Source organism: Danio rerio, chromosome 19 (assembly GCF_049306965.1).
Source record: "Danio rerio strain Tuebingen ecotype United States chromosome 19, GRCz12tu, whole genome shotgun sequence".
Classification (NCBI taxonomy): Eukaryota; Metazoa; Chordata; class Actinopteri; order Cypriniformes; family Danionidae; genus Danio; species Danio rerio.
The window spans coordinates 15144391-15166828 of NC_133194.1; the positions used below are offsets into that span (position 1 = coordinate 15144391).

Below are 22438 nucleotides of genomic sequence, written 5' to 3' on the forward strand. Positions count from 1 at the left end.
TTATGACTTGTACTGCAGCCAGCCCCCAGGGGGCGATCTAACAGCCGAAACCTTCACTCAAACGTAGGCTTGCGGCACACTTGGTTTAGACACTGTTTTAGCAACTCGCATACAGCCTGGTTCTGTTTTTATGATCCTGTGAATTCCCAGTATTTTTTAATCCACTGATTATTCTGTGTTAGTCAAAAATATGACATATAAAGTGCAAAGAAACAAGCACTTCTCCAACTTCCTTGTAAAAGAGTTTCCTGGGAAAATGCAAATTTTGTGTGCATTTATATAAGCAAGGACTTTTTTAAAGGTGGAGTTCAGTTCTGTCATCATTTACTTTTTATGTTTAAAACCCATATGATTTCTCTTCCGAAGATAAATGTTTAAAATATTCTTCTAATATGTTTGTGAAAGTCCAAACAACTAATATTTTTGATGACAAACTAATGTACCTTTATTAATTATGTACAGATTTTTAAATAAGTCAACATGGAGTATTTAATATAAAGCATTGAATAAAAAATACAGATTGAGTAAATTTGCATATTTATATAAAATGAAATAAATATTAATCACAATGGTAATAGTTTATTTAATTTTTCACTCTCAATTGTAGGAAACCTATTTTAGAGAATGTTGGTAACCAGTAGTCATTATTTCTTTAATACCGTAGTCAATGGCTACCAACCTTCTTCAAAACCACTTAAGGGTAAATAAATGAGTAAATTTTCATGCGTGAACAATCCCTGTAAGTCGAAGTTCAAACTTGCAAATGTATGAAGGTAAATCAGTAGCAAATCTCGAGAGCTTGCAAATCTAAATGTGAAAACTTGTGCTAATAATATTTGTACGTGTAGGTTTAAATTTACAGTCACAGCTCTGATGCTCATCCTCCAGTGGCGTAAGCTGCCCTGTGTGCTGACATACACAAACCTCCCATTTTATTGGCTGGCTCTAGCCAATAAGCTGTCTGTGCTGCTCTTTTCTGGTATACACATTTCTATAGAATTAATGATATTTAAAAAATATATATTTTCAGAAAATTGTTTAAAAAAATGAGGGATGCTGTGGCGCAGTAGGTAGTGCTGTCGACTCACAGCAAGAAGGTCGCTGGTTTGAGCCTCAACGGGGTCAGTTGGCGCTTCTGTGTGGAGTTTGCATGTTCGTCCAGTGTTTGCGTGGGTTTCCTCCGGGTGCTCGGGTTTCCTCCACAGTCCAAAGACATGCGGGACACGTGAATTGGGTAGGCTAAATTGGCCGTAGTGTATGTGTGTGAATGAGTGTGTATAGATGTTTCCCAGTGATGGGTTGCAATGAGTTGAAAGTGAATGAGTTAAAATGAACGAAATAATCAAATAATCATAGAAATTATTCTTTTGCACCCCAGTCCTGTTGGCTGCTGGCATTGTTCATTGGTCAGGCATCAGCCAATAAAACAGCTTTACCCTGCCCTGCCCTGCACTGCTTGTGCCTCTGCATTTACAAATGCACAAATGAATTCTGCTACAGAAATTGTGCAAAATGAGTAGCAAAAGTCAGAGCACGAGAGATTTGGTTGTCGAATTGGCAAATCTGGGAGGTTGTGAGAGCCGACGTGTGGTTGTACAGCGAAGCTGCAATAAAATTTGCTGTACACATTTGTTTCACGATTCGCCCTCCTGTGAATTTTTTAATAAATATTTCCCAAATGATTTTTAAGGAATTATCCGCAGTATTTCCTATAATATTTTTTCTTCTGGAGAAAGTCTTATTTGTTTTATTTCGGCTAGAATAAAAGCAGGTTTATTTTTTTAAGCTATTTTAAGACCAATATTATTAGCCTCCTTAAGCAAAACATTTTTTTGATTGTCTACAGTAGAAGTTACTGTTATATGACTTGCCTAATTACCCTAACTTGCTTATTAACCTAATTAAGCCTTTAAATTGCACTTTAAGCTGAATGCTTGTATTTTGAAAAGTATGTAGTAAAATATTATCTACTGGCATCATAGCAAAGATAAAATAAATTATTGGAAACGAGTTATTAAAACTATTATGTTTCAGTAATGGATAAAAAAAAAAATCATTCCGTTAATTAACAATTGGTGGAAAAAGGGCGCTAATAATTCAGGAGGGCTAATAATTCTGATCTCAACTGTATATATACATTTATTTTCCTCCTTGTAAATAAGGAAAGGGAAATAAATAAAATAGAATAAAAGCATTAAATAAACTGTGCTTTAAGCATTTTCATTGTAAGAAAAAAAAATTTATTATAGCTACAAAAGTCATTGTGTCGAGCAGTGAGTGATTTTGTTCTTTTGTAGTTTTGATTAATAATGATAAAAACAGTCGGCAGCAGGAATATTGTGCGCTGTCACTTTAAGAGCTGTACGGGTCTGATTTATGCTTTCACTTTCACATGTCTTTTTGTTCTTAACTCTCGTTTTGACACAAATTTGTGTGTAATTAACCATTAAAGCACTCACATTAAGGGTGCTTTCACACCTAGACTTTTGTTTCGGAACCTGTCTTATTTGCCCAGTTTGCCCGGTTCATTTGGCATATGTGAATCCACCAATCGCTCTAGGATCTGCGCCAAAACAGTCACTTCAAGATCGCTTGAATGAGGTGGTCTCGGCTCAATTGAAACAAACTCTGGAGCGGATCGATTGTAGTGAGAAAGTGATTTGATCAGAGCCCGGTTATATCACAGTGTTTTATGGGTATGTAATAGGCATACGGCAATATGAAGAGAGAATTTTGAATAGGACGGGAGGTCGTTCAACAGACATACCGAGTCTCCCACAAATGCACAGAGGCTCCTGGATGCCCGCAACACGTCATGCGCACCCTGTCAAACACCACCAAACCACCACCTTCCCTGACAGCTGAGCGGAAACTCTGCAAAATAACTCATGAAACTCTGACCAATGTGAGGAGAGTTTACTCACACGTGACTCGTTTTAGCTCTTTTGGTCCGTTTAGAAACTTTGCAGTGTGAAAGCGAACCACACCAAGAACAAAGAGCAACAATGTAACAATTTTAATCCCTGATTCGGAACAACTGAATCGATTCACAGGTGTGAAAGCACCCTTAGATGACTTTAGATGTGTGTGCTCTGCTCATCTCTGAGGCTGAGCGCATACACACAACAGCGTGTGATCTCTTTCACGCTTTTAAAAACATGAATGATTCGAATGTACACCAATGAATGATGCACATCCCATACTGCAAAAGTTACAGTACATGCTTTTAGGCCCCGTTTACACTAATGCGTTTTAGTTTGAAAACGCATAAGTTTTGCTACGGTTACGCCAACCGTCCACACTACGCCGGAGTTCTCGAGCGCCGAAAACGGAGCGTTTCAAAAACGCTGGAGAGGCCGTTTTCATTCTGAAACGCTGCTGCTCCGTCTCAGTGTGGATGATGGAAAACGGAGACATCTGAAAACGGAGGCGGGGCTGCAGACATTCGCCTCTCTGATTGGGGCTTTTCCTGAATATTAAGTAGCCTAACACACACAGTTCAGTCCTGCATTCTCTCCGTGTAAGTTTAGACTTCGCAAGTTTAATCAAGGCTGCAGTCTCTTCTTCTCAGTTTGATATGGACAACAGACTATACCGAGGACACGGGTAAATCTTTAAAGGGAACAGTGTACTTTATAACTTCATTCACATCACCTTGGCTACGTTGTTTCACTTTCTCAACAATAAAATGTAAACATGATTTAAGGAACTGCCTATTTTCATTTTAATATTAGCAACTTAGACAGCAGAAATGTTGAGGCATCGTGCTGCATGAGCGTCATCTTCACTGTGTGGATATTTATAACAAAACGGAGCCGATAACAACTGCCTCCTTTCAATTTCAGTGAAAATACGAAACACACCCTCTCTTTGCTGAATACCAGTTTTAATAATCGATAATGGCCATTATAAAAGTATAACATACAATAAGTTTACACATTAGAGGAAATAAAGGCAAGCGATCAGTCAATATACAGAATAGGCTACGTGATTACATTAATCATTAACTTATCTTTGCGCTTAGCCAAAACACGTTACCTAAGAACAAGTAATAGATTCCAATGACCAAAGTCAGGGAATATGTCGTTAAATAAAGACAACAAGATGAATGAAATATTCCATTTAATAAATATAGTGAGGTTAGGTCCAGCGGGAGATGCTTGATGAGAAGTCCGACTAGCACAGCTCTCATCTGGATAGATGGGCTGCAGCGCTTGCCCGAGTGTCTGTGTGGTCACGTGATGTGCGTTTTCAGCGTTTTGATGTGGACGGAGAGCAGTTCAGAAACGCTGGGTAAAACGCGAGTGTGGACGCGGATCGTTTTCATTCTAAAACGCCGTTTTAAAATTAGAACGCACTAGTGTAAACAGGGCCTTAGTCATTTTCACATGAAACTTAGCTTTGCAGAACAACAAATGTGTACAACTGGAAAGGGGGCGTTATATTATGCAATAATCTTGATTATCTCGATTGTTTTTTTTTTCAGTCGTTAGAAGCCAAAATTGAAATCGTAACTGAATTTCAATTAATTGCACAGCCCTACACATTTGTGTCTGTCATTTTGTATTTGTGAACTACTTTTTACAAATACATAACTAAAAATGTCTGCAACTTCGAATTCAAAACACAAGTGTGAGTGTAAATTTCAACCTACACACACACATTTTCACATTTAGATTTGTAAGCTCTCGAGATTTGCTACTAATTTACCTTCATACAAATGATTGCTCTAGACAGGCTGGATTAAAATCTGAGCATCACTAAACATGTTTGCCAACACTTTTTCTCAGTGGAGAGAAAACGCATAACATTGGGAATATTTCCAAACTCTGCAGGTTTCAATTTCTCATTGGATGGTTTGGATCTCCTTCAATCTGGCAACAATGTGCTTGTTAGAAGCCCATAGAGGCTTGTTACTGCAAGAGGCCTGAACTATGTTATAAATGACCGGCGCAGACCGGGCTCTACTTTGCTCCTGTCTGACCTCAACAATGTCAGGCAACCCTGTGTTGGCATATAAAGGCTTTAAAAAGTTTGCGTCTGATTTAAGAGAAGAGCGTTCATCCAGATAAAGGTCTCTATAAGTTCTGTTCATAAGCTGTGGATCATTTTAGCTTTCACTAGAAATCACTGGAGAGTTCAATATTTTGCCATCAGCTTCCTCAGTGACCCTGTTACAACCACATCCTGTTATTTCCAAAAGGAAAATCTATAGCTGTGCAAAAAGGTGCAGAGCAGAGGAGGATTCTTGCCTGTAATAGGACATGTGGTGAAAGCTACACCTACATCCTTCTGCTTTGTGAGCTTTCTGTGCTGCTAATTGCAATGTTTTTAGCCATTTCTAAAGTTTTAGACACTGAACGTCCAGATGTAAGGCCAGTTTTTACCTGGTATTTGCATGAATTATTGTCAGCCTGATCTCAACTGGATATGCGGTGCTAAGAATAGGTGAAAACAAGGTCTAAAATGTTTAGCACTTTTCCCTATTATGAGTTTACAAGTGGATTTAATTGGATCACAGCCGCAGGGCAAATGCTCATTAGGGCTGGGTGACTATTCCAAATTGAAATTGCAAATAGGGATGCAACAGTTATAGATTTTGGTTGGACAATTATAGCCAATCACGGTTTCATGGTTATCACGATTATATGTTGAAAATCTTAATCACTTATCTGGCTTTTTGAAAATACCTCTGATATTTTCTCAGACTACATAAACAGCTTGTTTTTAAATATTGTTATTAGGCTTTAACCTTGTTCACTGCAATATAAATAACAGTGAATTAAAATAAAGTTTGGTGCTAGTCTAGAAACAATAACAATCTGTCATGCCTATGAATTAATTATTAAACATACAACGAGTCCCATTTATTTCTGCAATTCCTTGCTGCATTTTTTTTTTTTTTTGGCTTGGTGACTTTTCATAAAATGTTCTTTTCTTAGACACTTAAGATAACAAACAATCATTCTTCTTCTGTATTTCTGTGGAACTGTATAGTGGTCTTGCTAATTTGTGCAACTGATTGAAACTCAATCCTAAACGGGTGGCATATTTCATTGCATCTTATCACACATTGATGGGCCATTGGATTCCAATCAGGAAGATATTTACATATTCAAAATACTACATATTCTAAACGTCACTTAAAAGCAGTATGGGAGGCACTGCAAGGTTTGTTGAGAGTAACTTAGGGTGCTTTCACACCTACACTTTTGTTTCGGAACCTGTCTCGTTTGCCCAGTTAGCGCGGTTCGTTTGGCATATGTGAACAGGTCAATCGCGCTCTGTTCCGTGCCAAAGTAATCGATCCGAGACCGCCTGAATGAGGTGGTCTCGGCTCGATTGAAACGAACCCTGGAGCGGTTCGATTGCAGTGAGAAAGCGATCCGATTCGAGCACGGTTATATCACTGTGTTTTATAGATATGTAATAGGCATACGGCCATATGAAGAGAGAAGGCTGGAAGTTTCGTGAGTCTCATGATGCCCGCAAATGAGTAATGATCTCCCGGTAATCTCGCGTCTCCCTCCCGGTCCACAAATAGGCATCGTCGTGCACCCTTCTCATCCCTCCCCACCGCATCTCTCCTCAGACACATTGCGCGCACGCACCTTGTCATTCACCACCAAACCAACACCTCTCCTGACAGCTGAGCGAGACTCTGCAAGATAAACCCTGACACTCTGACCAATGTGAGGAGAGTTTACTCGCACGTGACTTGTTTTAGCTCTTTTGGTCCGATTAGAAACTTTGCAGTGTGAAAGCAAACATCTCCAAGAGCAAAGAGCAACAATGTAACATTTGTAATCTCTGTTTCGGAACAACTGAATCGATTCACAGGTGTTAAATCACCCTAAAAGTTACACTTAACAAAAAAAAAGTCCCCTCTCCGCTGTCGCCTCTAGCTTGCATGGTTTGGGGTCGATAGAGCTACCCATCGATGAATTTCCTCTTCAGTGTTTGGACTCTCAGTGATGATTTTAAACCACACTGAACTGAGCTGAACTGAACTTAAACACTAAAAACTGAACTTCTCTGTTCCAATTTACTATGACCATTTATGTGAAGCTGCTTTGACACAATCTACATTGTAAAGCACTATACAAATAAAGCTGAATTGAATTGAACTAACTTCTGCAATCGCATTTAGAAAGTAGTTTTACCTTATAAAGAATGAAAAAGAACTCGGCTGTGAGCATATCTTGGTCTTTCTTGTTAAAAATACATGGTAGTATCCTCGAGTTCACCTTCAGGGCAACACTATCTCATAACGCACTTGCCATTAAAAGAACCACAACACAAATCCATCGCTTGTTCATAAGAATCCTGTACAAATTCAGACAAGCTGTTCAAACAAAAGCAAAGTCATCATAGTACAGAAGATCCACGGCAGTTCTCATCAGGTTAGGACATTATCCTTTTATCAGACAGGAGCAAAAAGTGAAATGTCTTGGGTAGAATGAGGCCAGTAACGTGAGAGGATGTGGTTATTTGACCTGCGGTGATACGGACCAGCACACTTTGAAGTGCACTCAATCTGCTGCACTTAACTCCGCTTGTGGCTGACAGTGACTAAAACACGTCTTGCATGTGGAATGAGCAGGTGATGAGGCTTTTGAGGTTACTTGATGCTTTAAAGGGAAAGGTAACCCAAAAATGACAATTCTACCAAGGGTGTCACGGAGTGGCATTTGTAATGACATAAAAATACCATATACCTGTACTACATGAAACTAAATATTGTAGTCTGAACAAATAACTCTTATAAACTGCTTTATTTTAATGACTCGTGTAGTTGCCGCCATTCAAAGTCAGCTTATTTTGTTAAATTTGCAACATGTACAGACATACAGACTATTTAAATTACATTACTGTCAGACCTAAGTGCATACAGATAATGAAAACACAAGAGGAATGTAAATATACAATAAAATCCACATCATTTGAGTAAAATTTAAGAGAGAAAAAATAAGGGCACATTGTAGGTAGAGTGTGAATAAGTGAAAGGTCCAGTACGATGAGATTTTGAAGGTTAAAGTGACAAAGCACCCCTCCATGTTGCCAGATGTATCCATAATAAATAATGTCCCCCTTGATTTGCTTTTACTGACAGTGTCAGTTTAGTGATTTGGGCTTAATGAATTGAAAGCCGAAGTTTGGGGTTAACAATTTCATTAGGGATTTATTGGCAGCCATATCGTTATCAGCCGATAAATGCTATTTTTAAGATTGTCTTTATTGATTCGATGTCTAAATTAGGTCGATATTTTAAGGTCGATAAAAATGGAGCTCTCCTCACATTGTTTATTCCTTCAAAGTTCGTCCTTACTTCATGTGGTATTGCTGTCCGTTAATAACTCAGTAAGTAACCATGTTCCTTATCATTGTAGATATTTTTGATCGAGTGACATTGTGTATTTTGATTTAAATTGCCTAAGGAAAAAATATTACATGTGTAAACATAACAGCAAAAGCAGCAAGTCACACGTGCTAAACAACTTGGTGGGTTATTTGTAATCTACTATGACTATTTGTTATTATCATTGCATTGCTTGCCATGTGTTGTTGATGTAAGATTGTATTCAGTTTGATTGGAATGTTCATATTGATTATAACGAGCGCGAGTGAGGGTTGTTATTGCACTCACACACAGACAGACACACACACACACACACACACACACACACACACACACACACACACACACACACACACACACACACACACACACACACACACACACACAGACACAAACTGATCTGATAGCCTTCACAGCTGCATGTGGGGAGATGTGCGCCGGTCACTAAATCCAGCATAGGGGCTCTCAACTCACCGTCACAGTCTGTCTTTATATTATGCTCTGTGTTTGTCATAAAGTCATCTGTACTCAATGATCTGGTGTTAGATCAAAATCTGACTCCGTGGGCAAATCTGCACCTCTAGTTGAGTGAAATCCCGAAATAACTTTTCATCGATCATTTTTCCTGCAATTGACTGCAAGAACGAACACAAAAGCGTTGTCTGATTGATAAGCAGCACACACGTGTTCAAAAGAATCTAAAACGCCAAATAAAATTAATCTGTGCCGCATTTTCTAAAGTAAAACGTACTATCTGTATCTAGCTTTTCGCTTGTACGGTGGCTCTGAACTGTCAGAACACCTCTAAAAAAGGCTTTTTTGGACATGACATATCTGTACATGTGTACATTACTGTAACACATTTTATTCAAGAACATTTGAGCTGGTTTCAGTCTTTAGCTCTTTCATTTTAATTTTATTTAAATATATATTTAACTTGCTTGTTGAATAAATCCCATTTTGTTATTTAACCTATTATTTTTATGCAACAGTCAAGTTGCATGTTAATTTGCTATGAAGTAAAGGAAAATGTATTTTTTGCATGGTGATTAATGTAAAATCGTGAATATAGGTCTATATAATCCCCATGCAATTTTGAAATTATAGTTTTTTTTCTGTAATAGACTATTCAGTTCATAAGAGCAGTTCAATCTTTTATAAAGTTTGCTGTATAAAAATATAACATTTAGAAATATTTATAATTATCAGTCTATATATATCAGCTATCAGCCTCCAAGTCTGAAGAGTTATCAGTTATCGATATCGGCCAAAAAATCCATATCGGTGCTTCATTTTAAAATAATTAAAGTTGGTTGAATTTCGCATATTTTGCATAGCTAAAAGCAAGACAATTTGTTCCATCGTGGCAAGTGTGGGTCAGATGCTAGAACCCATCTTTACGCATGCCATTTACAACGTCGCACCAGTGTAAATGCATGAATCGGATATAGGTCACAATTTATAGAACGTGTAAATGGACAGGCAAAATCGGAATTGGGCACCTGACAGTGTAAACCGGGCCCAAGAGCCCTCTGAACCTCCATATACAGCAAGGGTCATGAAACTTTCAAATCCCTGAAAGTTATCAAGAATTTCATTAGTGTTTCAAAAAAAAAAAAAAAAAAACTGACTTCATTCAAAAGTTTTTTTCTCTTCAGCATCAGTTCAACATCATAATATATTAGACATATAACACAACTTCCTCTGCTGGGCACATCTGGGGTATACTACATTATCTTGAGTATATGTCTTTAAATAAAAAAAATTATAAATAATGCCCTTACTTATAATTGCAGAAATAATAAGAAATATTCTATGTTTCAGACTTTAAATATAAAGAAAAACTATGTATATAAATATTTTATATTTAAACGGATATATAGGATTCAATGCATTTAACCTATTATTTAAGATTTAAAAACATGTTTTGTATTGACATGTTATCAATAATTTATACACAAAAAATTAAGAAAAAAAATGCCATGCTTTTCAGACTTTTAATATTAAAAAAACATTCCTTTTTTGACATGTTATCAGTAATTTATAAACTAAAACACAAATGAATAGTTTTACTCAAAATACAGTTTTTGACAAATTCAAAGAAACCATAGTAAGTGTGATTTTTATTTTTTATTTTATTTTACTTAAGCTGACATGGATGAGTTGTGTTCATCAAGATTTTTTACTTTAAAAAAGTACTACTAAATACAAGATAAATTTAAACACTGTAAAATTATTTTTTTTAATTAAAATAAAAATTTTAATTTAACACTGTAAAATAATAAGTCTTACACAGTTATACATGTTATTGTTTCAAATCAATATGAAATAAGCACAAAGTCTAAAATATCCATCAATTATGACAAAAAATAATTTTACATTATAGTAGATTGGTTTGATAGGTAAGTGCTTTTTAAAGCGTGAAATAGACTTGAATGGACTGAAATAGACTTTGTCACAGTTGCTATTAAAGGGGCTTTTTGTTGCTTTTGTTCTTGTGGTGCTGTCAGGCAATTAGTGTTGTCATAATGATGTCAGCTGCACTAGTCATTAGTCACATGGCCTGGCAGCAGAACTGAGTGCCACGGGCAAAGATGCCTCATTTCAGTTCACATACTGGAGATGAGTGACATGCTTTCACAGGCAGCTCAAGGTAATACAAACCTCACAGGAGCACCATATCCCAACAGATTGTAAAGTTCAAATTTAAAATCTAATGTGACAAATAAGGGATATGTGTCATTTGTAAAATAAGTGTATTAATTGCAATAATCAATTGGAGGTGTCAGTGTCTATGGTTAAAAAAAACACACTCACGATAGTACATTTTCATTTGGAATCTGTACATTTTTTTAGTTCTACCTTGCACTTTTTTTGTTAACATTTATCATTACTATTGTTTATTTCTTTGGGATGTACATTTTCACATTCGGATCTCGACGCCTAATTATTAAATTGTTAAAATGACTATAATTAAATGAAATATTCTTAAGAATAAAATATTGTGTTCCTTGTGAAAGTGAACTTTCATAATGATGCTGTTATATTGTCATTCTGGCATTATATAATGAGTGCCATAAAATGGTCTTAAAATGACAAAATATCATTTATTGCTCTTAATATATTTTGGTACTATATAATGTATGACAAAAAAAATTATATTGTGACAGGCCTAGTAATAATTAATAATAAAAAGGGCTTAGGTCATAGGGCGTACTCACGCTATGTACAGTTGCCTCGAACTGGGCCAAAGCACGTTTGTCCCCCGACAGCCCGCACTCGCATTACTATCGGCCCTGGGCACGCTTACGTCATCGATGCTGCGCTGTTCAGTAGAGAAATGCTCTCGCTCGGCACAGTGGAGATTTCTCTTGTTATATCGTCCTTAGGGATGCAATGACACGCAGTAAGATATTTTGCCGAACAGATCAGCCACTTTTGACGCTTATAAACAACAATCACGTCTCGCTTTCAGTTTTGGGCTTTGGCGCGTTTTGCAAGCGTACACAAGCGTACCGCACCAAAGCCCTAGTGAACCGCGCACACCTCTTCCAACCGGGCCAGGGCCGGCCAAGTGAACCGTGCCTGAGCCCGATTCAGTGCACTCACACTTCTCAAATGATCCGGGAAACGGGCCTGGGCACGGTAAGAATAGCTTAGTTTGAGTAGGCCCTTAGTTAATGTTAGCTGTCGATTTGTTCACATACAAAGTTTAACTGTGTTTTCCCACTCTTGCAGGAGGATAACATGGCATTCGGAAGACCAACAAAGTAAGTCAGTGTTTCAATACTCAAAACATGTTTACTTTTTGTAAATATGTTACAATCAGTGGATTATTTGTAGTTGTCTTTTGTATATAAGCTAGTATTTAATAAGTATGAACACCCAAAAATTACAGACATTGAATAAAAACATCTATGCCTTTTTTTTCAACAATGTCATGTTTGGTATTTCAGGCATTTAGGGTTCATATAGCATAATGTTTAAGAATATGAAGCAAAAATACTAACTTTTTGGCCCTTTCACACTGAAATAAGGTTTTCGTAGTTCCTAGAACTACACTACCTGACAAAAGTCTTGTTTTTGATCCCTGTTGTTAGAGCAACAAATAATAACTTGAATTAAAGTGGCAGAAGGTCGATTTTTCTGATGAATCATCTGTTGAACTGGATCCTAATCATCACAAATACTGCAGAATACCTATTGGAACCCGCATGAACCCAAGATCAAGTCAAGTTTGTTGAAGGAAAATCATGGTTTGGGCTTACAATCACTGGGGGGGGGGGACTTAATTAATAAGTTATTTGAGTCATTGAAGAGAAAAATGAATGCAGTCCTCCATGCTCATGGGAGTCATACACAATATTAAATGTTTTTCCGCTGCCCTATGACTTTATATTCTGTACTGTAGATTATTTCTGTTACGTGACAGGACTTTTGTCTAAGCAAAGTCAGAACTTACTGTCCTATTGAAATGATCATGATCATATATTTTTTCTAAAACTTGAATAACTTGAAAGACTTTTGTCAGGCAGTGTATTCGTGGAAGTACCAGTCTTTTGGTTTGTCGCACTCTAGGAATAGGCAATGATTTTAATTCTGATTACACAACTTAAGTGAACTAAATTTTCTCCTCGTTTAGAGTAGGGTCTAATCAAGCATAATAGGAACTAGTGCAAATGTTCATTGACTGTCAGGATTACATATGACATGTGTTCATCCAAAGTTCTACAACACATACACAAACTGAAAGCTAATGTCAACATTTACCTGTCACCTTTTGTTGATGTTGTTTTTTTTGTCAGTCTTGATGATATGCAGCACTACACATTGTAAGGACTTTTTTAGACTGTTTTATGATGAAAGTTCTGTATAATTCCTTATAAGCCTGGTATCCCATTTGATACATTTTTAAGAGCTCCTATTTTGGGGGACTCCAACAACAGGCTGATATGCATGCAAGGTAAAAACAAAATTTGTTCATTGTCTTATAATATGCATTTATTTTTACCTAATTGTCCCAATGACTCCCATATGATTTGATTAGCGATTCATTTGTTCCCTTCATTGCGTGAGGCTAATCTGTTGAGATTGATCGAGTAGGTTCAGCACCTTTATTCCCCACAGCCGAATCTCCATCTGTCAGTAATTGTCATCTTTATGTTATGATCAGTTCCCTGATCTCCAGCGCTTTGCTAGTGTCTGAAGAGAAAGGCACGTTCACGTTTTACCCCATCCGGCATTTCATATTTGGTACCGTATCGACGTTGATGCGTTCAAGCAAAAGATTCAAACCCGACACGATTCATTTATTTAATTCTGAGTCGACTATATTGTTAAAGAATCAATAGTTTTATACAGTGTACTTTCAGATTTAAACCTCAGCTGGATGTTTTCATTCATTTAAGCCGAGTTCAGACTGCATGATTTTTAAAGTAGTCATGCCACAGATGTTTTCAAACTGCATGACTATCTGGGCTAGTGTTCCATCAGTGCTGTGTTTACACTGCAAGATGTATCGGCAACAGGTAGTGGAAAGAGTACTGAAAAATCATATTCAAGTAAAAGTACCACTACTTGCCTAAAAATGTAATGCGAGTAGAGTAAAAGTATCTGTTGTAAATATTACTCAGACTATGAGTAAAAAGTAGCCCTTTCATAAGTACTCATGAGTAGTATTACGCTGTATAAAGCTGATGCAATTACATGTAATTTGTGCATGCGTGTGTAAACATAACATTCTGTAGTGCATTTAGTTATTGCCCAGCAGGCACACAACTTCATAAGACATCAATATTAGGTTAGAATTAGGCTGTGATGTCAGGTGACCAAAATTCAATGGCTAAACAGCATCTAAGGCAGGGCTATTCAATTAGTTTGTCATGGGGGCCGGTTCATGAAAAGCATCCCAAACTAAGGGCCGGAGAGATATGACTTGCTACAGTATATGAGTGATGACACAACAGCATATAAGAGCCCATATGCTGTATATTTTTGCTACTTAAGACACCCATGTTGGCTTTTTCTACATTAAAATGTTAATATATTGTATTTTGAAACTACATAATATTACTGCATTGTGCAATAGACTTTTTTTAAATTTTTTTTTTACAAACATTGAAATGATGTATTTCAGAGCACAACAAAAGCAGTGCATTGCTGAAGTAGGCTTCTTCTACAATCAGACACATTCATATGTCTGAACTGCATAACAATTAGGGATGCAACAATTATAGATTTTGGTTGTACGATTATATAGTCTGAAGAATAATCATGGTTTCAATGTCATCACGTCTAATGTAAATTCAAGCTTTATATTAGGTAAGTAGCTATTTAGATTAACTGTTGTTGCCATCTGCATTCATGCATACATAATCATTTTAATAATTTTTTGTCTAACCTATCTTTTGTTGACATTGCACTGAAAGGCATGCACAACCGTGGGATGTTTTCTACTGCGTGCGCCCAGAAAGACACAGGCGCGTCGCTCTGCTGGGACCCGCATATTGACATGTATTCTTACATTAGAGTAACAAACTTGCAAGCAGAAAAGACGTGATATGGGAACGGCCGCTATAGTTAATCCTGTGTGCGTGCGTATTAGCCTCGGTGTACTTCAAACTTAAAACTAGCGCACAGGCAACTTGGCATTTTGCAGCGGTTTCGTTTTGTTCCGTGCAACAGAAATGCGGTTTAGAGAAGACTTTACGATTAATAAACTGTGATGAATTAAAGCGCTTTTAATAATGAAATCGGCTAATCGTTGCATCCCTATTAACGATATCAGTGCATTGTACAAATAGCCTTTTCTACAAACATATTTTCGGCTGCCCGCACCACTCGCTTATGATGACTCGTGCTCTGTGCAGCCTTTATCTGCAGCTCGTGCTGTTATTGAACAGACGCACTAAATTTCAAAACTTTAGCGGCCGTTTTTCGACTGAACTAAATTTATTTTTGATGTCTTGGTCACACTGTTTGGAGGGCCGAAACAAAGTGCCTCGGGGGCCGCCAATTGAATAGCGCTGGTCTAAGGACAATGTTATTTTGATGTCCAATAATGGCGTCAAATGACGTTAATATTTGGTTGATTTTAGGTTGTGGTAGAAAGTGACCAAAATCCAACGTCGAGCCAACATGTCATATTGACGTCAAATACTGACATTTATTCCTTGGGTATGGCAACCAAAATCCAACATCTGATAGACATCATAGTGGTAACATCCACACAATTTCAAGCTGTGACATCATTAGATGTTGATATTTGGTTGGTTTTAGGTTGGACATTGACTTTGGTCTGACATTAAGTTCTGTCGTCAACCCGATTTTCATGTCCAAAATGCAACATCCCCATGAGGCTATGATACAACGTCATCTGATGTTTAAGGCCATTTCGGTCATCATACAGTAAACATCCATCATCTTCACATCAGTGACGTGCATCTAAACAGTCTCTGGGTCAATGCGTGTAAAGATTTTGGACATCATCTTGGAGACTTTTAATGCATCCAAACAGTTTGCTTCAATTATAAAGCACACATGTCTTGGCGTAGATCATTATGATGCAATTTACCTTCTGTGCGCGATTTGATTGGACAGGAATGGACTGATTTTTCTAATCCCCATAGACAAGAAAAAATAAAGTAGAGACTGCAGGTTGAAGGAAAGTAGTGAAGTTAAAGTACAGATACTGCACTGAAAATGTACTGTAAGTGAGAGTAAAAGCACACAATTTTAAACTACTTAGTAAATTACAATTCCTGAGAAAAACTACTCAATTACAGTAATTTGAGTATTTGTAATTACTTTACACCACTGTCTGCAACAGAAGAGTTCACACTGCATGACTTTAAAATAAGAAGGATTGTTGACAACTTTTTTTTCAAACTACATTTCACAGCCAAACACACGTGAGAAGACATGAAAACAACGCGAGGTCACATAATATATCTTTTGTTATTAAGTACATAATGAGAAAGAAACCTTTAGTGGGGTAGAAAATGTATTTATTTTGCTCACCTGGCTTTGTAGGGAGCAATTACTCTTAAACGTAATTTTTATTTTTCGACCCAGTTGTGCGTATTGCTCGGATGACATGTCAAACAGACGGTGCTCCCGCCAAATTTCCAGTAGTTTTTCCTCAATTTCTTGGGTCAAAATAAACTGAAAAGGAGTGTTTTTAACTTCTCCCACAACCTCCCGCTGGCTTGCAGCCAGGTACCCAAAAGTGGATGCTGCTTTCTCATTGGCTGTAGGTGATTGTTGATTTTATGTTCAATCAGAGCTCATTTCACACGGCATGATTTCAGTCGCTGACAGCTCCAGATATTTAGCATGCCAAATATCTCACAGATGTTGGCGATTTATCTGTGACTTTCTTAGATTGCGTCTTTGATAGTTCATACTGTGCGATTGTCACTCACATAAACAAGCACCGCTTTGCTTGTGATTTCAGGCATTTGTCTGCGATTTTTAAAAATCTGGGCTAAAATCATGCAGTCTGAACTCGGTATTACACACTGCATGGAAGCTCATTTTCAAAAACTCACAATAGGAGCTCTTTAATGATTCAGACTACACAATATTTTTGTCTGTTGTGATACTCGTTAATGTTACTTTGACTACTACATTATTATTATGCTATGGACAAGAAACCTGTTAGACTACATGTTACTTTCTAACAAATTATTGCTTGCCAACTATAACAACGTGTGATATGTCATTAACAAGGCTGGACCAGTGACTGATTTCTGGAAAAAAAAAAGAGTGTAAACAAAAGATTCAAAGTGTTTTGTGTTGCACCAGCTGACTTGACTTGTCTTTATAAAATAAAAGAAAAGCTGATAGTATCACTGTTTCATCCTGTTTGAAAGCTGTGCACTGAAAAGATTCTTGCTTTTATTTGTCAGTACAACAGATTTGACTAAACTCATTGTGAAGGACACAAAAAAAATCAAACATGCTAGTCTTTTTGTCTTGAACTTGTCAGGCATCCTTCACGTGTTATTGGTTGTTGTCTGCTATCAAAAAAATAAACAAGATGATATTTAAATCTCAAAAGCTTTTTTGGTTTACAAAATGCCATGATGCCCTATATCAAATGGATAATGGCAAAATGATGCAGATGTAATGCAGAACAAACAGCATAAATATACTCTGTAATAATGTATAGATAATTCTTAGGTTTACTTTTTAAGAATTAATAAAAATCTTCAACCCAGGCTCATTGGAAATACGTGCCTCAGTTTACATACTTGTGAAACTTAAAATATGCTACTACGTCAATGCTTTGTTGCATGCTTCAGATCCACAAGAGGGTGCTGTCTACAGTTTTGCAAATCTGAAATACATTACTAAAGGTTCGATTTGCTTTACATTTCAGATACACGTCTTTTTAGTACATGTTCATGAGAAGGCAGGGCTTGTAGTTCAGATCACCTTGCAAAACAACTAACCTCAACCCAGCCGATAGTGTTTTCCCATACTTGCACGGCTGCCACTTAGGCCCCATTTACACTAGTACGTTTTAGTTTTAAAATGGCGTTTTAGATCAAAAATGATCCGCGCCCACATTAGCGTTTCACCTAGCGTTTCTGAACATATCTCCATCCACACTACGCCACCAAAAACGCATATCACACGTTCTAGTATAAACAGGAAGCATGTGTCACGCTTGGCATTTGGTTATTGTTATTCAACAAACGCCGGTTGAACAATGAACGGGATGACAAAGAAAGCAAGAGAGGTATTTTTGTGGACAGACCACGAGGTCGAGTTGTTACTAAACGTAACAACTGAATAACTGCACAATGGCGCCTAAAACAGACAATAAGTGCAAACAACGCTCCCATTTCTGTGTCCATGTTGTTGTTTACAGTGAAGGCTGGTCTGCTGTCTTCCGGTAGCATTAAAGCCATTTGTTATAGTCATGTGACAGTGGCTTGACGAATAAGGGATGGATACGCAATGACACAAAAGCCCCAATCAGGTAGCGAATCTCAGCAGCCCCGCCTCCGTTTTTAGATGTGTCCAATTTCCCTCATCCACACTGAAAAGGAGCACCAGCGTTTAAGAATGAAAACGGCCTCTCCAGCATTTCCAAAACGCTCCGTTTTCGGCGCTCGAAAACTCCAGGGTAGTGTGGATGGATGGCGTAACCATAGCAAAACTTATGCGCTTTCATACTAAAACGCATTAGTGTAAACAGGGCTTTAGTTTTATTTTGATTTTACATTGCTTTTTTTGCATTACATTTGTGGAAACGTGCTTCATTGGACTCCTAAGCACTTTGCATACATCACAAACACAATATTGTACAAAGTGAGCTACCAAGCAAACTGACCACAGAAAAGCTGTTTATATGATGATAGAAAAGTGAGGCAATCATATTTCCTAGGAGCCTGTGTTGAAAAAAAAAAATAGGGGTCTTCAAAATTTGTGTATCAGTTAGTTTTATATCATTTCCTTCAAAGTGGTGTCCTGTTAAACTAACTGCATTGTAGGATTAAATGTTTGATGGTAAATAAATACTGACCAAAGCATGTACTTGCTGTAAGTGTATATCTGTTTTATTCTCAGGTACTGGATGTTAGATGTAAGTAAAGTGTATACCAGTGGGTCTAATGCGTGGGACACAGCAGTTCACAACGCATCAGAAGAGTATAAACAGAGAATGGTAATGTGTGTTTCTTCTGCTCTAACTTTTGGAAAAGCAATAAGAGTTTAAGTTCATACTGTTAAACAATAAAAAATTTTATTTGAACCATACAACACTTTTCCCTCTGGTTGTTATTGAATGATTGATGTGAAAATAAAAGAATAATTCTTTGAGCATTTAATAAACTGTTGCTTATATCCTGACAATTATCTCCATTTTTCCCTCCAGCACAACCTTTGTTGTGACAATTGTCACTCTCATGTGGCCATGGCACTGAACTTGATGCGCTATGACAACAGCACCTCATGGAATATGGTGAACCTCTGCCTCCTCTCACTTATCCATGGCAAACACGTCAGGTGAGAGCAAGTGAGCTGACTAATTCACACTGTTCTTTTCAAGTAAGATTGTGCGTGTTTGAAGTATACATCTTTTGTAGGCATGGTTTTACAAGTAGTAATAGTATTTTTTTTTCACATTTCTGTTGTCTGCATCAGGTTATTTAAGCATATACATGTAGCTTGCCAAGATACAAGCTTCACACAATTGAAAGTAATTTGGCTACACTCAGGTTACCCTTTTAAAAGGTAATGGGATAGAGAGCAAGCTATAAGTACACTATCAAACACATTTTTGAGGTCAGTGAGAATTTTTTCCACATTTATATACAATTGAATTCAGAATCGTATAGGTGTTTCCCAGTCAAGGGTTGCAACTGGAACGGCATCCGCTTCATGGAAAACATATGCTGAATAAGTTGTCAGTTAAAGGTACTAAGCCGAAAAGAAAATTAATGAAGTCAGAATTATTAGCCCCCCTGAATTATTAGCCCCCTGTTTATGTTTTTCCCCAATTTTTGTTTAACGGAGAGAAGATTTGTTCAACAAATTCCTAATCATAATAGTTATAATAACTAATTTCTAATAACTGATTTATTTTATATTTGCTATGATGACATTAAATAATATTTTATTAGATATTTTTCAAGACACTTCTATACAACGTAAAGTGACATTTAAAGGCTTAACTAGGTTAATTAGGTTAACTAGGCAGGATAGGGTAATTAGGCACGTTATTGTATTGCTTTGTGCTGTATCTGGAAAAATATAGCTTAAAGGGGCTAATAATTTTGACCTTAAAATTCCCTTGCTCTGTTAAACATTATTTAATTTGAAATTTTTTTTTCAAATTTTAAAAAGAAAAAAAAAATGTTATGGGGGCTAATACTTCTGACTTCAACTGTATATCAAGGATGCTTTATTTGATCAAAGGTAACAGTAAAGACATTACATAATATTTCTGCTTTTAAAGAACGGCATTCTGTTCTTTAAAAAATTCACAAATGTTTTAAATGATAAATGTTAAAAGCTTAAAAATTTTCAACATTTAATTTATTTTTAAAATTAAAATCAAAAAAGGTTTGGATGAATGGCTACAAACCTTTGAGTTTCTTCTTTTGTAGTCTTCATCGTGAAAGCAAATTTAGATTTAGTTTTAGAATTTAAATAATTTATTTTTTTTTTTAGAAAGTCTTCTGAATTGATTGTAGATTTATTCTATGCAATTTAATATAAATTTTATCGGGTAAATATACTTTTGGTTTAGGCGACTAAAATCAAACCAGTTAAATTCAGCTGTCAGTTTAAAAAAAGAATGCACAGATTTTGTAACAGAGTCTAAAGCTAAAGATCCTGTCCACCCTGGATAACCCTTTGAGATGCTGACAGTAATATATGTGTCCCACGTTGCTAAAAACACTCTTAAAACACATATATTTTACTAAAAAGTGAAAATTGGTTGTTTTTGCGTTATTTTGTGCAAATTAGTTCCTAGAACCAGTTTAGTTTAGCTGTCAGTTTAAAAAAGAATGCACAGATAACCGGCTTTACTAATACTATTTGTACAAGTAAATCTTGGAGTAGTTTAAGGGGAAAAATCACAGATGTCACAGCAAGAGATTTTTAAACTAGTTTATTTTATAGAACAGAGGCTTTCAGTTTAGAAGTGTAATCAATACCACACATATACATATTTTATGTACACATATTAATGGCATTTTTTGATAGCATGTGTACTCAAATGAAGTCTTTTGTGTTGTCTCAGAAGTCAATTTCAAGTGTGCTTCAGATTTTTTTATACCTCCTTTTAGATTTTCTACTCTGCATATTGACATTTTTGGACATTTAATGAGGTATGAAGCAAATGATTGCAGTTCAAATGTGACACACAGATTTGTTCAGACAGGAGTCTTTTAACAAATTTGTCTCTCCATAAACACTTTCATTTATTCTTTTTTGTTGATGAAAATGTCATTGTCAAATTTAAAATAAGATCAGTTGTAGACTATATTTGATTGCTGTTTGCTTTAGTAATCAGGCTCATTCACCTATCAAGCTACATAAATCTTCTAAGCTACCAAATACATTCAAATGTATTGTTATCAGCCAGAATTCCTAGATCAGCGACTCTCCTAATAACTATCAGCCATATTAATCTGCCTTTAAAAAAATTGTGGATCTTACTGACAGCAATATTAGATGTTTAGATTAAAGATCACTAATAAAAAATTTAAAAAATCAGTAATTGAACATCCACTGTCATCATGTCATATCTCATGAAAATCACACAGGATGTGCCTCTGCCAAAGCAAACATTTTTAATCCATTTATCTTATTGCTGGATATAATGCAAACAGATGGAGTATGGCTGCAACAGAGGGGTTTACTGTAGCTGATTCAGCTTGTTCACTGCCACCATGCGTGCTTTAAATGTTTTATCACAGATTATTTGCTTCTGATGCAGTGCAGTCTGGATCTAAGCTCAAAATGTGTATCTTGTAATGTGTATTCTATTGAGAAAATTGTTAATTAAGTGAAAAGATTCATTTTTGCTGCATATTTTGTAAATCCATCCATGCTTTATGTACTCTATCCAGTAAAGCAGAGCTGTTGTAAATGCGTCCTTGTGATGCTTCTTCATGAAGGTTTCCTGAACCCGCAGACCTAAAGTGGAGCACCACTGCAGTGCATTCTATCATTTCAGTTCTAAGTTTAGATGTAGCATGTTTTAATATAGGTGCAGCTCATACTGCATTGAATAAGCAACAAACATATATTATCAGTATTTTCATTCAATAGAAAGCAGAGATTCTTGGAATAAAAATAATAATAATCAGATCTTTAGATTTGCTGGAATTTGCTTTGTGGTCTTAAAGGTTGGTGATTTCAGAGAGGCTAGCTGTTGCTAAAGCTAAAGATCCTGTCCACCCTGGATAATAACTGTTTAAAGCAGGGGTCACCAGTCCAGTTTCTAGAGGGCCAATGTCCCTGCAGTGTTTAGCTCCAACTTGCCTCAACACACCTGCCTGGGTGCTTCAAGTATACCTAGTAAGACCATGATAAGCTAGTTCAGGTGTGGTTGAT

At 36.6% G+C, this 22438-nt stretch overlaps 1 protein-coding gene across 2 annotated transcripts in view; it reads left to right on the forward strand.

Annotated features, from left to right (window-relative positions):
- tmem222b (transmembrane protein 222b) overlaps positions 1–22438 on the forward strand; it is a 71448-nt gene that overhangs the window by 38122 nt on the left and 10888 nt on the right. For both annotated transcript variants that reach the window (XM_073931603.1, XM_002665517.7), the window contains 3 exons: positions 12098–12129; positions 18938–19034; positions 19245–19375. In XM_073931603.1, the coding sequence (XP_073787704.1) occupies positions 12098–12129; positions 18938–19034; positions 19245–19375 (260 nt within the window). The remainder of the gene's footprint in view (positions 1–12097; positions 12130–18937; positions 19035–19244; positions 19376–22438) is intronic.